This window comes from Malaclemys terrapin, chromosome 7 (genome assembly GCF_027887155.1).
Source record: "Malaclemys terrapin pileata isolate rMalTer1 chromosome 7, rMalTer1.hap1, whole genome shotgun sequence".
NCBI lineage: Eukaryota > Metazoa > Chordata > Testudines > Emydidae > Malaclemys > Malaclemys terrapin.
Window position 1 is genome coordinate 63,229,632 of NC_071511.1, and position 23,324 is coordinate 63,252,955.

Consider the following 23,324-nt stretch of genomic DNA (forward strand, 5'->3'; position numbering starts at 1 on the left):
GCTTAGTGGTGGTTTTTTTTTTTTTTTTACAGCATCATAGTCGTACTAAATATATCAAAACTTATCCAGATGTCAGTTAAAATTTTATCTAATTTAAAAATTAATGCAAGGCCATAAGTGTCTTATTTATTTTTTAAATGCCCTAAGCAGCAACCTAATCATAACGGTATTAGTAAGCTTTCTGAATTGAGCAGTCACCTCATGCATGGTGGCAGGCTGTTCTTTTGCAGTGACCATGTGGGGAAAATCTGTGGCTGACTCTGTGCTAGGTATACTGTGTATCAGATGATACAGGATTCATTATAGTGCATATCCAAACTGCTCTGTGTGTAAAATAAACAGAAAAAGAAATGTCAGATTGGAGTATTTCTTGTTCAAATGAAAATAAATCAGAAGATTTTCAAACCAAATGCAGAAGGTTAACAAGCCATCTAATTAAAATTAATCCATGTTTGAGCTCCTGTAAAGTTGCTTTAAGTGAACATTGTCCCATTGAACACCTTGTTTGATACTTTATTCTGTTTCATGTAAACATAAGTAGTATTGCAGTGAATATAAGTTGCATGTGAACGATGGTTTACATTTTTAACCTAATGTGGATATGGGTTAAGGATGCTTATTATTCAAGAGAAATGAGGAACTCAGTGAAGTTTGAATAAAAAATACCTTATGTTTCTACAGAGGATCAGTAAATCTTTCTCTACTCAGGCGAAATTGTATTTGATGCAGGACTATACTGTGATTAATGCTGTAGAGCTTATCTGAAATGAAGGCCTGCATGCAACATGAGCCTGCTTCACAGCAATCGCGTCCATTATAGCCCCGTATTAAAAAGAGAAGGAGGGAGAGAGAAAGCAACAAAAACCAAAATTGGATTACACAGGTGGAAAGTTTCAAATTAATTTTTGATTTGACAAAATTACCTGGTAGTGAAATACATTTTCATTAAACCTTAGACACAGTGAAGGTGTAAAATAGGGTTAGATTCTTCCTTTGCAAGTTGACTCGTTAAATAAAAAGGTAATGTAGCATTTCTATAGTATTTTCCCTGGCTCACAATATTCTCTAACAACAAGCAGTTTTTAGCACCCTCCAAAGATCTGCTCAAAATTGGGGGGAAAAAATACTTTTTTGACTGTGGACAGACTTCTGCCTGCCTGCACTGATCCATATGGATGCTGATAATCCACCAGAATATTGCAGGCTGAGATATTTGTGATGGAGCAGTAAATCCTGCAAGCACCAAGAAAACCAACTTAATCTCCTTGAAACAATGTTCAGATAAGAATTTCAAAAATGATCTGGAAGTAAATTTATCGTTAAAGGATGATGGTGGAAAAATGATTAGACTGGATTATCAGTTTTCAAATGTATGTGTGAAAAATAATGTGTCTTCTCAGAATTTGCAGTCCTCTGATACATTAAAAAAAATAAAAAACTGTACATGTGGAAGAAGCAAATCTTCAGCCAAATTTGCCATGACTTGGGAGTCTATAGTGACCGATCTACTTTTCACTTATGGCAGTTATACTTCAAAAGAAACTTTAGAATTCAAAATAAACTAACTGCACTAATTTATTCTCTTCCTACCCTCCCCACGCTTTTCAATCCTGTCTTCAGACACAGAACTGCTATTACCTTGATTTTTCAGAAGAAAGATGCCTGAGATGTATTGGAATTATACCATGATACTGTTAAAATACTGGCACTCCTGAGAAAGGTAGGGTGCTGGCTTTGCTGTTGCCACTGAAAAGGGATCGCTGTGTTTTAAGCAATCTGGTATTTAGAAAGTCAGTGCAAGTATTTGCACATGATGAATATAAGACCTTGAAATTCAGAACTTGGCAGCTAGCTGCATTTTTATTTGGATACATTAGAGCTCTTTATGCAATTCCCAATTACTGTTAAAAGTTAGCAGTATGTTTCAAGGCTGACTGATGTTCACGGCAGTGGAGTACAGAAAACAATTCAGCATTTAATTACTGCAAAAATCTGAAGTGAATCTTTGGACATTTAAAAAATAAGAAAGCTGTTTATTGTGGTCAAGTAAGATTATAGACAACAGCTTTAAAAAGAGAAAGTGCTTTAGTGTGAGGACATCTTAGAATCTGGGTTTGATCATTCTGTTTGTCTTGTCTTTAGCCTTTTCTACAAAATGAAGCATCTTGCTCTGTCCCTGTTCATTCAGTTATTTAGTGCCATAAATGTACATGACCTTTACTAAATAAACACAATGGAAAGATTCCAGAGTAGCAGCCGTGTTAGTCTGTGTCTGAAAGAGATGTCATTAGGTTTGTCTTCAAGATCCAGTTCTTTGATGAAATTTTTGAACTGTCGATGAGTCTTCCCATTTAAGTGGATGAAATTGACAATTTCTAGAACCGTTTTTGTAACACTTCTGTACTTGAAGTATCTGCCTGTGAGATGTTCATGATGGAATGAACAGGGAGAAACTCTGGAAATTTGGAATTGCTTTTCAAGAGTTTGATAAGGCCTACTTTTTGCCCCACCGTTGCAGGACTCCATCCATTGCAACAGTGACAAATTTATCCAGCGGTACATTGGCATTTGTCAGTGCTTTGTCAAGTGTGTTCTTTATGTCAACACCTCGGGTTGTTTTTTTAAATGCCACCAAGTCCAACACTTTTTTTCTTTCACAATTACATCAGCTGAAACCAGAGGTGAAAGTAAGCCGGTACGGTCCTGTACGGTGTACCGGCAAGAGCCAATACGCCGTACCGGACTGGACTGGCTTTCGCGATGGAGATTTAAAGGGCCCAAGACTCCAGCCGCTGCAAGGATCCCTGGGCCGTTTAAATCCCTGCTGGAGCTCCAGCAGCCGGGCTCGGGCAGGGATTTAAAGGGCCTGGAGCTCGGCTGCTGCGAGGATCCCCTGGCCCTTTAACTCGCCCCGGGGCTCCCAGCTGCCTCTGCAGCTGGTAGCTCCAGGGTGATTTAAAGGCTCTGGTGCTCCCAGCCACAGCCAGAGCCCCAGGGCTTTTAAAACTTGAAAGGCCCCCTCTCTTTTGGTTGAGGCCACGCCCCCGCTCAGGACTCCGGCATACCGGTAAGTCCTTTAAGTTACTTTCATCCCTGGCTGAAACATAGTGAACAAAGATCGCTAATTGTGGTTTGTCTTGTTTAATCTATGGATTTGTCGACAGCTAGGCTAAATGCTAGAGAATTATTTAGATCATTTTGTATCTTGCTTGCAATATTAGCGTTGATCTGGAAGAAACACCTCTCCATAGTGTGGCACAAAATTGGAATTTGCTTTATTAGTCGTTTGCAGTATTGTGTTACTTGGATCTAAAATTGCAACCATTTCTGCAATATTCTTCTTAACAAATTTTCCATCGCACTATCGACGTTTAGCATGAGCGACACTCCGTGACGTAACAAAACTAGCTTTGGTTGTATCAGCTTCCTTACTGAATGCCGAAAGTAGTGTCTGACCTGTTTAGGCATAATTTTAATGCGTTTACTTGTTTTTCCTTAATTCTAATTCAGGAGGGTATTTAGACAAAAAGTTGTTGTGATTCATTTCATAGTGACCTTTTAAGTTGCTTGCTTTGTAAGGAGTGAGCAATGCATTGTAGGTAAGGCACAGGCGTTTGCCACCTTTAACAGTGAATGCAAAATCTTCCTCCTATTCTGGCTTAAAACTTCTGTTTTCTTCATACTTGCTTTTCTTATAATTTAAAGATGTTGTCATTGTCATCCATGAAATAAACGTAGGGTTAGCACTTAAGTTGCATTTGAATAGTTTTAGATTTATGAACAGTAAACACAGCCTGTATTCTGCAGAATGCAGGGAGGTGGCGAGGACATGAGGTTTGCACAGCATGATGTCTGAATACAGATCAATGCAATTTCCTGATATAATGCGCATGTGTGAGCTTCTCTTTCTATTGGTCTCACTCTCACGCTACTGGGTTCACCCAGGCTTAACTTCTCTTAAAGTGTTGCCTGGAGCCCCCTGTGCCTTCCCCCATTCTCTGCCTATCCAGCTGGCAGGGGGAGCTCAGGGCTTCTGTCGTGTGTGTGTGTGTGTGTGTGTGTGTGTGTGTGTGTGTGTGTGCGTGCGCGCTGGGGCGTCAAGCCCCGAGACACCCCTCTCCACAGGGCAAAAAACCATTGCTCCCTCCCCCACCCCCTAGTCTTGTAGGTATAGAAGCTAGTAGTTGTAGAAGAGGTGGGTTGGGAACTCCGCGAGCCACACTTTAAATATAAAAGAGCCATGCAGCTTACAAGCTGTGGTTTGGTCAGTCCTACATACATAGATACATAATTTATAGTTGGTACTTACAGTACTGAGATCTGTGTCACTTGAGTTTGTCATCCTGCTGAAGGGGGAAAACCAACCATTAACCTTACTGGTTTAGGGGTCATTTTCACTCATCAATAAGTGAGCTCCAATGTGATATATGCCATCATGTGCCAGCAATGCCCCTCTGCCATATACATTGGCCAAACCGGACAATCTCTACACAAAAGAATAAATGGACACAAATCTGACATCAGGAATCATAACATTCAAAAACCAGTGGGAGAACACTTCAACCTCTCTAACCACTCAGTGACAGACTTGAAGGTGGCAATTTTGCAACAAAAAAAGTCAAAAACAGACTCCAAAGAAAGACTGCTGAACTTGAATTAATATGCAAATTAGATACAGTTAACTTAGGTTTAAACAGAGATGGGGAATGGTTGGGTCATTAGACTAATTGAATCTATTTTCCCATGTTAAGTATCGTCACACCTTCTATGGGTCATCTCGATTATCACTTCAAAAGTGTTTTTTTTTTTTTTTTTTTTTTTCTCCTGATGATAGCTCATCTCAATTGATTGGCCTCTTACAGTTGGTATGGCTACTTCCACCTTTTCATGCTTTCTGTATGTATAAATATCTTCTTTCTGTGTGTTCCATTCTATGCATCCGATGAAGTGGGCTGTAGCCCACGAAAGCTTATGCTCAAATCAATTTGTTAGTCTCTAAGGTGCCACAAGTACTCCTGTTCTTTTTGTGGATACAGACTAACACGGCTGCTACTCTGAAACCTCTTAGGACTGGGAGCACAAGTTCATACAGGCTACTTATTCTCCCTTTCGGGGAGGAAAGCTCTCTTCCCCCACTAGCAGAAGTGTGAACATTTTGTGATGATGATGTCTGTCTGACCTACTACATTTTAGAGTGCTAAAAAGAAGTTTCTATCTTTCCTTCCCTCTCAAACGTCCCCATTAATACTTTCCATATATTTCCATCTCTGGTTCCCCCTGGAAAAAGCCACTAAACTTTTTTTTGTGGTTTGGGGTTGTTGGCCAACACTAGGCCATCACTAACAGTAATACAACCATACCCATGTATCATTGATGTACAATATACTCTGGCCCGCTCTTCAGACAATTGGATAAGCAGAGGGGTTTAACCCTATAATATCACAATTGCCCTACTTTTCATGAAACTCCCTGGTGGTATGCTTCAGTTCACATGTTGTTGTCTTTCTCCAAATGTTTATGTACTTCTATAGAATTCTGTATCACCTACTGGAGCCACTTTGAGACTTAGGGATCTTTTACAGCCATAGGTGTCTTAAAAATGGGACAAAGAACAGTATTTTGGTATCTGCTGTGAAAGATTTTCCTGCATCTCCTTCATGTGAGGCAGAGATGACATATTGCAATTGTGCATTTCACCAATTAGACAGTTGCCATTTTTCTTGTGCAAATATAAACTTTATCTGGAAAATCTAGGAGGAAAGAGTTAATCTTTGTATGGGCCTGATTGGAGTGGGGCTAGCATATTATAATCTTGGAGTAGTTCTAGTCTAAGAAGTATTGCAGCAGGAGAGAAGCTTTTCATAATAGTGCTGGAAAAATTCTCCAATTAAAATATTTTGTATTGAACAGTTCACTGTGGCCTACCTAATATTTGCTTTTGTGTTTCCTTCATGTTGCTTTATGTGCCCTGCATTTAATCAGAACACTTATGCAGTGGACTCATTATCTGCATAGGGTTACTAGGCTTCTGCAGCATCAACAGAAATCAATTTTGCTGTCCAAACAATGTCACTTATTCTGGTTTCTGTAATTAAACTGTTTTAGTTGAATTCTAGGATTTCCTTGGCCCTGGGCAGTTGGAACTGGTGTTAAAAATTTCAGTGTAGCAAGTAGGTTTGTTGCCTGATGTTGGGGATAGATGGCCGAGCTTTAATTTTCTTGATTTATTGCTGGAGGATGTTGGAATGGTGCCTTGAAACTTCTGGAATTCAGTCTCCAGTGTAATCCTGAGAAAACCAGCCAAAAAAAGCATATGTAAATGAAAGATGGGGCCTATAGCTGGAACTGATTCAGCAAGGTATTTAAGCATGTGCCTGACTTACAGTGTAAATAATCCTGTTGACTTCATTGAAACTACTCATGTGCTTAAAGTTAGGTGTGTGCTTGGGTACCTTGCTGAATCAGGCTATACTGAGGTTGGGTCAAGTATTAATGTTGCAATGATAAAGATTTATTGTGTTAGAGGACCATAAGATACTTGATATGAACTACAGGTAAGAAAGGAAGAGCTTGGTTTCTTGTTGGTTTACTTACGTGTTTATCTTGCAGCTCCTAAGCAGATGTGGCTACTTTTCACAGAAGTAGTGCAGTATACAGGCTTTATCAAAACTTTCATTAAATAGTGCTAGAGTATGTTTTTTAAATATCTGTCAGTAACCTCCTTTAATCTCTTCTTTAGAGCTGGTGCAACTGATTTAAGAGTGGAAGTGGAACAAATTAAAGTGCAAGGCGCTAAATGCGATAGGGATGAATTTTGAATAAGAAACATGCATTAGAGCAGTGGCTCTCAACCTTTCCAGACTACTTGTACCCCTTTCAGGAGTCTGATTTGTCTTGAGTACCCCCAAGTTTCACCTCACTTAAAAACTACTTGCTTACAAATCCGACATAAAAATACGAAGCGTCACAGCACACTGTTACTGAAAAATTGATTACTTTTTCATTTTTACCATATATTTATAAAATCAATTGGAATATAATATTGTATGTACATTTCAGTGTTTAGAGCAGTATAAACAAGTCATTATCTATATCAAAATTTAGTTTAGTGCTTTTTATGTAGCCTATTGTAAAACTAGGCAAATATCTAGATGAGTTTATGTACCCCCGGGAAGACTTCTGCCTACCCCCATGGGTATGTGTACCCTTGGCTGAGAACCACTGAACTAGAGTAAAGCTGTTAGGTTGTGTTTTTCCTCATTATTCCTAGATTATTTATTAACTAATTTTCAAGATTATTTCAACTTGGATAAATACATTGTAAAGTGGCAAGATGTTTCCATTTGCCTTATTAGGACCTTGATTTAACAAGTTAATTTTAAATATGTGAGTAGTCCCACTGATGTCAATGAACTGGACTAGCAGGCAGGGAGTAGCCTGTAAAATGGGTGTAATCCTAAAATAGCCTGTTCACGAGTCCTCCATAGTCTTAATTCATTCTTGCTTGTAAAACATACTATATCTTCTCTATAGGACGCTGAGGTCATCATCCCATCAGACTATTTATTGGGATTGAGGAGTGACAAGTGAAACCTGCATTAAATCTCACAGCTTTCATGAGCCACCCAAACTATGTATCTTTATTCAGAAAATTCAGTTTTTTATTGCTAAACCAGAGTGTGTAAAGTAGAGTTGACCTAGTTTATTCTTCGGTAAATTTTTAAATTAAATCCTGCTGGGTGGCAGTATCCGGGGACCAAGTCCCATAGAGCAACTTCGAACTTGAGCCACATTAAAAAATGTTGTTGATTGCCTATAGGAGCCAAATGTTTTGCCCTATTTCAGTGGCTATTTCTGTGTGTGGTTGCTAAATTTGGTCCTGTATTTACGTGCTAAATAACTGCAAATTAAACATTGAGTTTACAGTCTCAAATCAGAGTGATCTGAATAAAGCATCTAGTAATCTCACCCAGTGTAGTAAATGTTTTCTCTTACCTGACTTCAAATATAGCAGTTCTGTACAAACAGGAGGCAGGCATAAATTTATCATAATTGCGGCTGATTCCAGTAGCATTTGACAGATGCTTATTTTTAGCCTTGCAGCGTAGGCCATTTTTTATTGTTTTACAGCTGACAGAAATTATATTGACCATCAGCTCCTACAGCCTAAATATTTTCCTCTGGATATTGCAGTTTGACATTAATGTGGGTCCTGACATGTGTATAACCAGGAAGTTGTTTTGCATTTGCCCTTTAATGCTTCAGTAGGTCATTAGTATTTGTTTTCAAGACAAATTCCTAAGAGATGGGGAACATGAGAAATTGCAGAAGCTGCAGAGGATTTGATTGAGTTGCATAGATAAGTAGATAACTTCTGACATGTTTTAACACACACATCTTCTCTTTCAGTCTGTGTATTCCTCATTGGCTTGCTTTAAAATGTGGGTAAATTTTAAATCCTGTTGCTGGCTTAATGCATATGCAGTGGCTTAGAGTAGTGCTGATATATTTCTAGGATATAAACGAGACAAGTTCAGTAGATAAGGTAATTTTCTGCACAAGCCATTCCTAGCATTTGTTATGCTAAATTTGTTTATTTACCTCTTTGCTTTTTATCAGTTATCCAGCTGACAAACACACTGGTGTTCAGCTACAGCAGCTGTATTTATTTGTTATGGTCTCTAATAGTAAGGATGAAGTTGAGGTAGGGTTACCATATTTTGAGTGTCCAAAAAGAGGACACTCCACGGGGCCCCGCCCCCAGCCCCGTCCCTGCCCCAACTCCACCCCTTCCCCAAAGTCCCCGCCCCTCCCTGCTTCCCGCGAACATTTGATTCGCGGGAAGCCTGAAGCAGGAAGCAAGTAAGGGGGGGAGGCGCGGCCCAGTCTGGGCCCCCCCCTCCCCCCGGTGTCTCCAGCCTGGGTCGGCTCGGGCCCGCCCCCGGCCGAGCACCCCCTGCCCAGCCCAGCACCGCCGGCCTGGCCCCAGCCCCCGGCCCAGCACCGCCGGCTCGGCCTGGTCCCGGCCCCGGCCCAGCACCGCCGGCCCCGCATGTCCTGATTTTTCCGGACATGTTCGGCTTTTTGGGATTTCCCCCCCGGACGGGGATTTGAGGCCCAAAAAGCCGGACATGTCCGGGAAAATCTGGACGTATGGTAACCCTAGTTGAGGACTATGACTTGACCCCCTTCCTCCCTCCCCCTTATTTTTTGTCATGGTGCTTTACATCAGTGAATAATATTATGGAAAACAGATCTTGTTTTAAACATTCTAGAAAGCACTAAACTTTCTTCCTTTCTAATTGAAGTGGGGAGGTATGGGAGCTGTAAGAAAAGATTTTTATTTCTGACTTTTAAGTCTGAATCTCTTTGTTTCTGAGGTTTGGCAGGTCCTCAGTATTGCCAACCCTAAGCATTCCAAAATCTTGAGATTGGCTTAAAATCATGATTGTTTTTTTTAAATCAATTTTGGATTCTTTGTTTGTATGTGAGGCTTTACAGTGCACTCTGTTCATATTTCCAAGCTGTTCTCCACAACCATAAGGGCTAGAAACTTACTTTCATTTTTTTTAATGAAAAGAAAGTTCAGTGAAAATTCATAATTCCAGGAGCTGGGAAATAAAGAAAAATATCCAATATAGCAAGCATTGGCAACACTGGATCCTCACTCTTTGTTCTGGGAACATAGGCACCGGAGATGGCATGTTTTAAACAGGACTGTGACTCTTTCCAGATTGCCTCTTTCTCCCACAGCAGCAGCCTGGGGAAAAAGTCACTAGCCATGGACAGGAATTTTAAAAGGTACTAGACCTTTACTAGTCACAGGTAGATAAGGGGGAATAAGGTCCTCACCAACAAGGTCAGAGAGCTACAGCTTGATGAAGAGCCCAGCCTCCTGCCTACCCTAACTGCTAAGAGTTTCTACCAGCCTATTGTCCTTTTACCTTTGTACAGGAGAATCTATTCTTCATATCTGCCTCTGGCTGTGGGATAAATATGAAACTCCATTCCTTTAGCTTCTAGAAGGGAGGTGTCTCCCCTTCTTGAGTCTAGTTAGTGGCTACTGGGGGGAGGGATAATAGGATGAAAGAAGTTTCTACTACGTACTATATACGTCCCTTAATCTCTCTTAGATTCCATTCCTTGCTTTTTTCATTCCACTTCCTCCCAAACTGTGTGGCTTATTGGTTTGCCCAGCAACTGCCAGGTTCTCAATTTCATGCTGTTGCTTTTGGTCAATCTGTTAACTGCAGCAGAGTCACTGAAAGTGTCCGTAGACTCTGTTCACCTTTAGGAGGCCTTCTTTGCAACTGTAAGTGCCGACACTTAATTTTGTTTTAAAATGAAACCTTAGATTCTGCAGAAATTGGGGTGGTGCCCGTCATTTGCCAGGACAAGCTTCTCAAACAGAGTGAGGTTTTTCAAGTCCAGATTAAGATCACCCAGTTTATTTTACTGTTTATGTGATTGATATTTTCTACACAACACATTTTAAACTATGGAAGTTCTTGAAATATTGGTAAACATAGATACTCCATTTGTGTTAACCAGACCACCCATTAAGTCAGGGGTGGGCAAACTACGGCCCATGGGCCGTTTTAAGACTGCTTTGAGCTCCCTCTGGGGAGCAGGGTCTGGGGATTCCCCGCTCCAGCACTCCAGCCGAGGAGCAGGGTTGGGGGCCACACCATGTGGCTGCTGGAAGCCGCAGCATGGCCCCCCCTCTGGCGCTCCAGCCAGGGAGCAGGGTTAGGGTCTGCTCCATGTGGCTCCCTGAAACCACAGCATGGCCCCCCTCCAGTGCTCTAAGCGGTGCACCAGGTTGGGGGCCACTCCATGTGTCTCCTGGAAGCCGCGGCATAACCCCGCTTCAGCCGGGGCGCAGGGTGTAGGGCTGCTTCATGCTGCTCCTGGAAGCCATGGCATAGCCCCCCTCTGGCGCTCCAATGGGAGCAGCAGGGGTGGTGCCTGCTGACTGGGCAGTGTGCAGAGACGTATGGCTGCGCCTCTGCGTAGGAGTTGTAGAAGGGACATGCCACTGCTTCCAGGAGCCCCTTGAGGTAAGCGCTGCCTGGAGCCTGCACCTCTGAGTCTCTTCCCCACGCCCCAACCCCCTGCCCCAGCCCTGATCTCCCTCCTGCCCTCTGAATCACTCGATCCTAGCCCAGAGCACCCTCCTACACCACAAACTCCTCATCCCCAGCCCTACCCCAGAGCCCACAGCCCAGCCAGAGCCCTCGCCCCCCCACTTCCCCAGCTCAGAACCCCCCCCCCCGTTCTGAAGTCCTCATTTCTGGCCCCACGCCAGAGCCCGCACCCCTAACTAGAGGCCTTACCCCCCCCGTACCCCAACCCCAATTTTCTGACAATTCATGGCCTGCCATACAATTTCTATTCCCAGGTGTGGCCCTTGGGCCAAAAAGTTTGCCCACCCCTGCTCTAAGTTATACAGTAGAGCTGTTTGGGAATTTTTTGGACACCATTTTTTGTCAGGAAAATGCTTATTCATCAAAACAGTTTGTAGGAATGCGCTGATTTCAACAAATTTCTTCACTTGAAATTTTTTTGAAATTTTCTATTAAAAAATTCTAGTTTTCTCATTCAAAATAACAGTAGAAGAACCATTTTAAAAAAAGCCAAAATAAAACTGAAATATTTTAAAATATCTATTTCTGTTGACCCAAACAGACTTTTTTTTTTTTTCTCTCCAAGTTTTTGGTTTGAAAATTTTTTGAGATTTCTACTTTTCTCATCCCAGCTAGTGTTGGGAAAAATTTTCAAAATCTCAAATTTTCATGAGATGGGTAAAGAGACGACTACCCAGCTCTATTATACCAACTTTGCAAAAGACACAGAATTTTATAATTTATTTTGCCTTGTTATAGTCTGCATATATGCAAAAAAGAGATTGAGAACTACCTCCACGTGAAGTCTGGATATTCTTTTCTCATATATTCACACAGCTCTAATGGACTTGAATGGGAGTTTCTGTGGTGTATCCAAAGGCAGAAATGACCCCTGTACCTTGCAAGTATAACACACTCCTAAGTTAGGTTTCAGAGTAGCAGCCGTGTTAGTCTGTATCCGCAAAAAGAACAGGAGTACTTGTGGCACCTTAGAGACTAACAAATTTATTAGAGCATAAGCTTTCGTGGACTACAGCCCACTTCTTTGGATGCATATGTATGTTAGTGGTAAACGTTAGGGTTACCATATTTAAAAAATAAAAAAAGAGGACACTCCATGGGCCCTGGCCCCGCCCCTTTCCCCACCCCTTCCCCAAAGTCCCCGCCCTAACTCCCCCTCCTCCCTCCCAGCCACGCGAAAAGGGCTGCCCGAGCGCTACCGGCCTCACGGTTTGCTGGGCAACCTCCAGACCCTGCGCCCCCGGCCGGCGCTTCCCCTCCCGGGTTCCAGCTGCTCTGCTCCTCCCCTGACTCTTCGGCTCTGTTTAAGAGCCAAGCTGCCCGAGCCAGCGGTACCGGCTTCGGGCAGCCCCCTTGCCTCCGGACCCTGCGCCGCCGGAGCAGAGCAGCTGGAGCCCGGGAAGGGAAGTGCCTGGCCGGCGGCTTGGGGTCCGGAGGCACGGGGGCTGCCCGAAGCCGGTAGTGCTGGCTTGGGCAGCTTGGCTCTTAAACAGAGCCGAAGTCTGATTCAGGGGAGGAGTAGAGCAGCCGCGGGAGAGGAAGTGCCCGGCCGGTATTTTTCCCGGACATGTTCGGCTTTTTGGCAATTCCCCCCGGACGGGGGGTTGATTGCCGAAAAGCCGGACATGTCCGTGGAAAAACCGGACGTATGGTAACTCTAGTAAACGTGGACTGTTTTTTGGTGTAAGAACTAGAAAATGTCAGGCCTATATTTTCCTATGTCTTGTCCCTGTAAAGTTTAGAACTGTACTGAAGAGGTCAAAGAGGGACAGTGCTGATGAGCAGGGTGTAGCTTGTACTCCTGGAAGACACTCAAGCATTGAGGCTTATGCAAGTCTGTGTGTGTCTTACGGATTCTGACAAAAGATTTAATAAAATGCGACAGCTTTAACATCTCTCTGGTCTGGGAGTGTAACTCGGGCAAACCTCTTCAGTTTAATGGTTGTATGTTAAAACATACTTGTTACAGTAAAAATTAGGATACAATGTTGTCTTGTCTGTAGCTCAGGCACCCTGAAAGCACTTAATATAAATTAGTGTCTGGGTTAAAGATCTTCTGCTTCTCCGGGCCTTGCTGAATGGTTTATTCATCTGGAAAATACAGTGAACAATGCAACTGGAAAGACTCTGTCAAGTTTATGATCTCATAGACCACAGAGAACCAGCTGCTGATTTGAAAGACTTGTGTAACACAAGAGCTATTGTGTATGAAAACAGTGAATGTTGTTACCCCGATCTTCGTTTAGTCCCATCATTATTAACTATAAGAGGAAACTTGTGCACCATTACTTTGCCTGAGGATAGTCTATTTTGTGTGTGTGTGTGTGTGTGTACTTCCTGTAGTTAATTACATTTTCTAATAGGCAAGTCAGGTTGAAGGGTAGAAGAGGGATTTGTTTTGTTTGTTTTTTTACCTTGGAGCTGCCTTTCTGATTCACATTTTATTGGTAAGCCTGCAAAGCTTATTGGGGATATAAAGTTCCTTCTCTTTTCTTACATAATTGTGTAATGATGATTTTTTTCTAACAATTTCTGTAGGAAGAAGATACAAACTAGCTTCTTCTATGTTTCTGCATTGAGATTTAGTAGGGTTACCATATTTCCATAATCAAAAAAGAGGACACTGGGGGGGGGGGGAAGCCCCACCCTAGCCCTGCCTCCACCCCATCCCATCCACTCCCTCCCACTTCCCACCCCCTGACTTCCCTCCTCAGAACCCCCAACCCCCCCTCTTCTTGTTCCCTGACTGCCCCCTCCTGAGAACCCCCCACCCTGACTGCCCCCATGGGTGGCAGGTTTGTAGAAATTTTAATGGTGCTCAGAACCCGCTCCCCCAACCTGCCTGAGGCTCTGGGAGGGGGGGTTGGGTGAGGGGAGGAGGTCTGGGGTGCAGGTCCTGGGCTAGGGATTACGGTGCAGGAGGGGTGCAGGGTGCAGGCTCTGGGATAGAGTTTGGGTGCTGGGTGCAGGCTCTGGGCTGGGGCAGGGGGTGGGTGTGCAGGAGGGGGTGAGGGGTGCAGGCTCTAGGATGGAGTTTGGGAGTGGGAGGCTGTGCAAAGGGAGGGGGTTCAGGCTTTGGGAGGGAGTTTGAGGGCAGGAGGGGTGTGTGGGAAGGGGGAGGGAGTTTGGGACAGAGTTTGGGGATAGGAGAGGGTGCAGGGGTGAGGGCTCTGGGTCTGAGGATGAGGGGTTCATGATGCAGGTGGGGGCTCAGGGCTGGGGCAGAGGATAAGGGTGCAGGGGGATGAGGGGTTTGTTGCATTGGAGAGGCTCAGGGCTAGGGTGGAAGGGTAGGGTAAGGGCAGCCTGCCTTACCATTAGGGGCTTGGGGGCACTAGGACCCTGGGGCAGCAGACAGCAGTTGCTGCCTGGAGCAGGGTAGGAATGTGCACAAGCAGGCAGGGAAGAGGGGTGCGCTGCTTTCTTTCGGTCAGGGACAGGGGCGGGGGGACCCGTGGGGGGAGGACGCGTGGAGGGGAGGTGGCAGGTGGAGGCCGGGGCCCGCTCCAGGCAGGGCCGGGGGAGAGACCCAGCGCCAAATATTGCTGGAGCCAGGCCCCCGGCCCTGGATATTGCTGGAGCTCGGGCACCACAAAAGAATATAACCTGTCGCCCCCCTCATTCACACCCCCACCCCAGACAGGCCTATCCAACCCTCCCCCTGCTCCCTGACTGCCCCCTGGGACTCCCCTTACTATGCCCATGCCGGTCAGATGCTGGCTCCACGTGTAGGCAAAACACACTGCCAGGCTGCAGGCAGCAGGGGGGGGAGCAGGGGAGGGGCTCTGGCTGCTGGAGGCCAATGAGAGCGGCTCAATCAGGCCCAGCCGCCCAATCACCACGCTGCACTCTGCATGGAAGGGAGGGAGGGAGGAAAGGGGGAAAAATCCCGGACCTTTTAACCTTGTTACCAATTCCTCCCAGATGGCTATTTAAAGACACAAAAGCCAGACATTCCGGGGAAATACAAACGGATGGTAACTCTAGATTTAGTAGAGATGTTACACAGGACATAAAATGCATTTATTCGTAATACACGATAACGTGAGTAGCACCAAGGTAATGTTGGTGTACTTACACTAAAGATGCAGTGACCAGTTTTATTTGGCTATTAATATGCACTTTAAAAAAGTGCTCTCATTTAGCATATACTCATGGTCACACAAGTGTAATCCCACAAACGCATAAATAAGATTGCTATAAGACTAAATGTTCAACTCATGTAATTTGCATTATAAAAATGATTAGATACTTTATTTTTATGGCTCAGTGCTGCAGTTGGTGTTCTCGAAATGCATATTACCTGTTTAAAAAAAAAAAAAAATTGTCTTTCAGCAGTAGCGAGAATTGTTTCCTCAAAACTTGACTGTAGCAATATTGGAAAGCAACGTTTTTATTGGTATTATTAATTTGACCAGATCTGTATGGGGAACATTACCATACTGCACTCCACAAAACTTGTACGGTGATTAACAAGCAGTTTATTGTTCATGAATTTAATGCTTTCCAAAAAGAGTGAACTTTAAAAATTCTACTACTTAGCACCTATATAATGCTTTACATATTCAAAACTCTATACAAACATTACCAAAACTAATAAAAGGGCTTGTCAGTTACTAGTTCCTTTTGTTGGTATATGGTCTGATTGATGTAAGCATTAAACTGAAACTCCAAAGCTGAGGGGTTAAATATGACTCTTGTATTTTTCATACAGGTTGGAAAAGAAACAGTGCAGACAACCGAAGACCAGATTTTGAAAAGGGACATGCCACCAGCCTTTATCAAGTAAGTTTATCAACATATTCAAAATGTCTGCCATAGGTACAGGAACCTACATCTAGAACAGGGGTCGTCAATCTTTCAGAAGTGGCGTGCCGAGTCTTCATTTATTAACTCTGATGTAAGGGTTCACGTGCCAGTAATACATTTTAACGTTTTTAGAATGTCTCTTTCTAGAAGTCTATAATATATATAACTAAACTATTGTTGTATGTAAAGTAAATAAGGTTTTTAAAATGTTTAAGAAGCTTTATTTAAAATTAAATTAAAATGCAGAGCCCCTGGACCGGTGGGCAGGACCTGGGTGTGTGAGTGCCACTGAAAATCAGCTCGTGTGCCGCCTTTGGCACGCATGCCATAGGTTGCCTACCCCTGATCTAGAAGTAAATGTTTCTTTACAGTGAGGGGGAGGGGAATTTTATTTTTAATGGCCTTTATTTTAATATGCCTTTTACTTCCCTGGTCTCATTTACTTGCTTGGGCTATGTTTACACTACTGTGGTAAGTCAACCTACGTTATGCAACTCCAGCTACGTAAATAAGGTAGCTGGATTGGACATACCTTAGATCAAGTTACTGCGGGGTCTACACTCTCCAGTCGACTTACGTTATTCTTCTTGTCCGGGGTAGAGTACAGGGGTCAACTGGAGAGCAATCTGCTGTCGATTTGGTGGGTCTTCACTAGACCTGCTAAATCGACCACTAGATCGATTGATCTCAGAGTGTAGAATAGATCCTGGCTGTACTGTCGGCCTGCCCTTAGACAGAAAGATTGTAGGCTTTTGCTAACAGGAGTAGCCAGATGCCAAATCTCTGCCAGAGGTAGCTACTTTGCCAGCCTTTGCTTGTATGGGTAGCTTCCCCCTTTCCCTCCCCCCCCACCCCATGGTACCTTTCTTTCCCTCTGGAGGGACTCTGATGGAGGGTACACGGTATTTCTCCATGCATCCCATATTAAGCTGTGCTAAAGGGCTTTTTCTAACATTTAGTGCTGTTCTCCCCATAAGTGTTTTCCATTCTTTTGGCTGGAGGAGGAGTAAGTCAGTGACTGTATAGCCAGTTGCTGCATAACACGACTTGGAAATATTTTTTAAGACACCTAAAAACTAACGGACTGGCACTTCTAATTAAGTTCATGGCTCAGTACTGAAGACAAATGATTTTCTCCTCTGTGGCCTTGAGTCTTAAAAATGAAACCTCACTTTTTAGCGGTCATTAAACTGCCACACCTGTCATGTCAAATGACAAACTCTCATTGAAAAAACATCCCTTACCCAGCCACCCCCTGTGAATTCAGTGTTTTCTTTATTAGTAATTTCTGCTGGCACATGCTAAGTCACTGAATATCCTAATGCTCTCTTGAGAGAGAGAGACACGCGCGCACGCACACACGCGCACGCGCACACTGCTCAAGAACCGGAAACTACTGAACCAAATACTAAACAAATGAGTACTGTGAGTGGGGGGAGGAAGGGGAGAAACAGAATGGTTCTCAAAGAGAAACATTTTTGAATAATTTTCTAAGATAAACTTTGTGAAGATTTACATGCATGGCAGGGCTATGTTTATTCTTTTGGAGACAGCAATTTTTTTATATTGCTGCTCCTTTAGAGTTATGCAAAATGGTTTATTTTGTTGCCTTTTGCTGTCCAAGATGTATACATAATAAAGTGAAGCCATGGTTTAGTTGATGCTCTTTATTTAGGAGGAGGATGGGAGAAGCAGATGGAAGAAATTAATAACTTTACTGGAATTTAGTGAGCCAGCACTGCTTTGTGGAAACATTTAAGTATCCGTCATTAAGTCAGTATATTAGACTGAAGCGGAATTGTGTTGGAAGTTTTATGAAGGATATCTAAGCAGTCAACCCTGAACAAATTCATTTTTAAAAATAAGTATTTTGCCAAATATCAAAACAGTTAGCAAAACAGTGTACTTGTACAAGATTGGGCTTTTATATTTTATCTCTGAAATGTTTGTTCATGTAGATGATGATTATTCCAGCTGGGAACAGAAGTAAAAAATTGATTCAAATCAGGTATCGGACTTACCCAAGTCTTTTTAAATGGACATAAAAAAATCTGTATATTTGCGAAAGGGGCCTAAGCTGTCAGTGCACTGAATAAAGCTGCATAATTAATGGACCCCTGCCCACATAAGTAATCTTAACTTACTCCGAGAGGTGGTGGTTGGAGAGATTATTTTATGTATTTTGCCAGAACAATATTTGGTTGGTGCTAAAATATAATTTTTTATAAAGTAATGATTACAGTACAACTTTCTGGCCAAATCCTTTCTTCAGTGTATTTTAATGATTTTGATATGTCCTCTGCGTTTTGCTGTTTTGACATTTTTGAGGGGCTGCCAAGCTGGGGGAGGAAATGGAAGTAACATCAATACATACGTAAAATAGAAGATGGTCACTTTTTTTCTAATTGGGAGCACAAAATAAAGCAGTACAGGGTGAATAATCTTGTTCCCTTGTCTTAAAATTTGCTTGCAAAGTAGGTGAAAAACTTTTAGATTTTCTTCTTTTACGTGGTCTACTGACAGAGAAACGATAACACAACTTCGTTTTGTACAAAACACATTCTATATCTGTAGCTTTCTTCAAAAATTGTTGTGTTGTCAGTTAACTTTGGTCATGATTATAGTGACCAACATGGCTCATTTTGAAAACAAATTTGCTGATGTTAAAGTAATACTGAATAGGTATTTGTAACTGAAGCCAATAAATGTATTTAATCACTATGGTTTCAAAAACAAGTTTAGTCCACAGAAGTGTGGTTCGTTAGAATAAAAGTTAAAAGAAATGAAACTGGTTATTGCCTGTATCTTAAATATCTGAAGTGTTTAGGGAAAAATGAGCAAAATGATTGTGATTTTTAAAATAACAAAAACATATAATCTTCATAATGATGTATACCTACTGTAACTTAACTTGTGCTATCTCAACTGTATTGTATTCCCTTATCTTTTGCTTGTAAGAAAATAACATGTACTGCCCACAAAAGTTAGTAACTAACTATGCTGAAGTCTAGAATACAGAGTTTACTTTTGCTGGTTAAATAGGCACCATTAAATCACATTTCTTTAAGAGACAGTGTGGGTCTCACAAGTTCTTTTGGGCATTTGTTAATTTGATTAGATCATAACAGTGGCTAAAAGTATATTCACAGCTTTTATTATAGACCTTATTCTGTTGCAAGGCCAAAAGTAAAACCTTGGTAACAGGAGTGCATGCTTAACTGATATACATGTCTGACGTTGAATATTGGTGTGATACCTAAGACCTCCAGAGAGTTAATTATTCCACTACAATTGTGTTGTTCCTGATTCTTTACAGAATCTAAAGAATTTAATGTCTGAACATAAAAATTGTCATTATAAATATGCAGACTTCCATAGAACCACCATTTTTTATAAGCACTGGTATGCAGTATAATAAGTACAAATATATCAGTTATGTAATTTGGGTTATTTTTAGGGCTGTCAATTAATTGCAGTTAATGCCTGTAATTAACTGAAAGCAAAATTAATGCTTTTTTTTTTTTTTAGGTATTAATAACATACCTGTGGGTGGGGCAGGAGGCATTGGCGGCAGGGGGGCTGGAGCAGGCCAGAGCCCCCAGCCCTGATCCTATATTTGAAAATATAGAAAACCCCCAAATTATTTTAAAAAATTAAACACGCTTAATCGCAGTTTTAATCGCACTGTTAAACAATATTAGAATACCATTTATTTAATCGCTTGACAGCCCTAGTTATTTTTCTTGAGTTACAAACTAGCTACCACAAATGATATCCATGTGGATGGGTTATGAACTATTTTAATATCTTTTCACATGGCTAGCTTTGCTTTGGCACACTTACTAATGGTAGTAAAATAGAGGATAGTGTTTCACATAAATACCTATGTAGTTAAATAACTGTTCCTTAATTACTTATATTGGAACCGTATACTGAAAAATGATTAGTTTTTACTACTGTTGTGCTCCAGAATTTGCAGCAGAGAGGGCTCTTACATTTTATTCTCTTGTTAATAACAAAAATGCTTTTATCAGTAAAGTGACCTGACTTTTTTGTGTGATAATGGAAAAACTGTAGAAATTTAAGACCTTGCAAGAAATTGTTACTGTCATTTAAACAATGTTGAAAGTATGTTAGATACTTTCAGGAATGAAGAAATGCTCCTTGTCGTGAAGAGTTTACTGCAACTACATTTTAGTATCTGAAATACAGTATCTTTCACTTACTGAATATCTTCTCCTCCTAATGATTTATCATAAGGTTCTATGCTGTAGCCCTTCATCATAGTGCCAGGGGATAATCGTTCAGTTCAGTTCAGGAAACTTGGAGCTTTTTTGTGGAAAATGTGTAGCCACTCTAACTTGCGCTGTGACCCTATCAGATTGGTTAGGCCAGATCTATACTTGAGCTAGAGATACTCCTTGCAGATCTCCTGCTCAGTCTGTTGTAGGCAGTGCTACTATAGTTGGTATTGAGGAATGCCTTTTATGATGTTAAACGGATCCGTCTTGTTGGAGGTGCCATATTTTATGTGAGACCCAAAAAGGTCATGATGAGGAGTGCCATGGGAATTTTAATGACGACAAGAGAAGAGTCTCTGAATCTTGTGTCCTAGCTGAATGGCACTTAAATAATTAGTTTCATTTGGACAAAGGGTAGAATTTTCAAAGGCTCCTAACTTCCAAGATACTTTTGAAAGTGAGATTTAGCAGCCTAAATAATTTTGGATGAAATTTTCAAAAATAACTTGAGTGTTAACTTCCTGCCCTGACCTATTGTTTTGTTTCTACATACTATCAATCAATTGCCCTATTCCATATCAGAGGTGGATAAAGAGATCATTGGGTGTAATTTAAGTTTCACATGGGATCCTTTGGGATGAGAGCTGCTGTAAAATGATATATTAAGACTGACTCTTGCTGCTATAACGAGCAGCTTGCAAATAAAACACTTCAGAAAAGGTGCCTGTGGGAAATAAAGTTTGATCGGTTATTTGAGGTCATGTTACAGAATATGAATTGGAAAATTTGAGCAAACACGCAAGTGACTACAGAATTTCATTGAACCATTGTTTGTATATGTGTTTTTTCCATATACTACCAAACCTGGAAAGGATTCAGAAGGTACTTTCATGCAGCACTTTTATAGAGCATTTTGGAAACATTGAGGAGTTATCTAGCATTCAACAAACGGAGTTTAATTTTCAGGCTTGTGTCCTGCTTGATTTTAGGTTTAAATAGCTGTTCAGTATGGGGTATTCTATTTAAAATATTTGAATGTTGTTTTAAATTTATCACTAACTTGACAGCAGTTTGACAATATGTTGGAAAACCTCCACTCTACTAACTAAATTGCTGTTGGTCAACTTTACATTGTGTTCCTTGTGGTAAATGTCACTGTTTCTATAAATTGCAAGTGTACCCTGTGCACTTATGGAAACTAGTTTCTGAAGAAATGATAATTGATTGCCAAGAGTCCTTTTAACACTTTTTTAATTATGGGAAAAGCTTGACACTGCTCTAATGTCAGTAATTCCAACAGAATGATGCAAATGTCATTGACTGTAATGAAATGTAATATAAAATAATTGTACCAGAAGGGAAGTAAATCACAGAATAAAACATGAGAAAGATATATCGGCACACCTGCAGTAATTAAACTTTATCTTTAGCAACTGAGCTTTTGTGTGACATTTAAAATTAAGGATTGGCTCTGGTGTTTAAAAAATAGACATTTTGACACACATGGATCCAATTACATCACAAGTCATCCTAACGTTCTGCTCATGTCTAAAACAAGAGTATCAAAATATATTTATATATAATTAATCTGGTCTATAAATGTGGTGTTGCTGCCTGGTGTTACAGCAGAGGTGAGCTGACAAGTCTGGCAGTTAGATTTCTAGAGCTACCATTTTCTGTATAGTGGCTTTTCCATTTCAAATTATTGTCATTAGCATGCATTTTGTATATTAAAATGAACCAACCCCCCCTTCCGAAAAATAGCCTTGATGTTAGCAGAGAAGTGTCAGATTAGTATTTTTGCTTTACAGAATGTATAAACTGACATTAATATAGGTTGAGGGGAAACTGCTCTCAAAATGTTCCAGAAAAGAATAAGAAATCTAAACACTAGATGTAAAAAATAGATCCTCTCCTCCACCCGGATTGGTGTTGACAAAATCTTAGCCTACGGTCTTCCCTCTAGTCCCCCAATAATTTTACTGTGTGGGAGAAAATAAACTGAATCATAAGTTGTAAATTAGTTCGTTACTTAACTATTTATATAGCGTTAAGCATAAAAAAAAATGAGTTTCTAAACATTTTTTTTGTCCTTTACACCTACCCACAATCTACCTACCTGAAACTTTTGTTGGCCTAGTAATTAATCTTGTCTAGATAATTATGGATCCTCTATATCAATTTGTCTTTTTACAAAATAAGACCATAAGATATGAGAGAGTTGTCTTTAGCCAATAACATTTGAATAAAGAACAGGAGTACTTGTGGCACCTTAGAGACTAACAAATTTATTAGAGCATAAGCTTTCGTGGACTATAGCCCACTTCGGATGCATCCACAAAAGCTTATGCTCTAATAAATTTGTTAGTCTCTAAGGTGCCACAAGTACTCCTGTTCTTTTTGTGGATGCAGACTAACACGGCTGCTACTCTGAAACCTAACATTTGAATGTTTTTGTAGCTTAAAAGCTTTGTGTTCTCTGGTTGAATCCAAATCTAGCAGTTAACTTTTGTTCAATTTTTTTAACATACGACATATAGATCCGGTTGGAGGAAAAAAGCAATTGAGTGGTGTGATTGTGTTTTTTTGCATGTCTTTCAACTCAAACTAATTTTTTTAAATTGGGCAATAAATTATTTTGTTCTTTTACAAAAACCACAGTCCTGCAGGCAGAGGCACATATTCTGAAGTTGCAGTATTTTGAGAGGTAATGGTGTGGAACATTTCACTAAACTGGGCTTTATACAATTAAAACACAAATCCACCTCTAAATCGTCTAAATGGTTTTTAAATGAAAACTACATTGTAGCTAAGACATTCCATTCACATGCTGAATCTTTAAGACATGAAGATTTAAAGAGGTTTTACTTTTACATCAGTTGTTCACAAATGGGAAATACAGCCCTACCTGCATTGGAACTTTTATACAAATGACCATGAAATTCCATAGTGCAAATCCAGCAGTTTTGAGCCTATTATTTTGTTTTGGGTGGATAGGTGACCTGTTTAATGCCTTTCTTAGTGTGGCTGAAAAGAAAAAAGTTTAACTGCTTCCAGCAGTGGGAAACTAACTTTAGTGAAGTATGTTGGACTGAAAGCTACAACTACATTTTACATAGTGGAGACC

The 23,324-nt window shown here is 41.2% G+C and overlaps 1 protein-coding gene across 4 annotated transcripts in view; it reads left to right on the forward strand.

Moving 5' to 3' along the window:
• VCL (vinculin) overlaps positions 1-23,324 on the forward strand; it is a 106,394-nt gene that overhangs the window by 28,551 nt on the left and 54,519 nt on the right. For all 4 annotated transcript variants that reach the window (XM_054033460.1, XM_054033461.1, XM_054033462.1 and 1 more), the window contains exon 2: positions 15,862-15,932. In XM_054033460.1, coding sequence (XP_053889435.1) covers positions 15,862-15,932 — 71 coding nt within the window. The remainder of the gene's footprint in view (positions 1-15,861; positions 15,933-23,324) is intronic.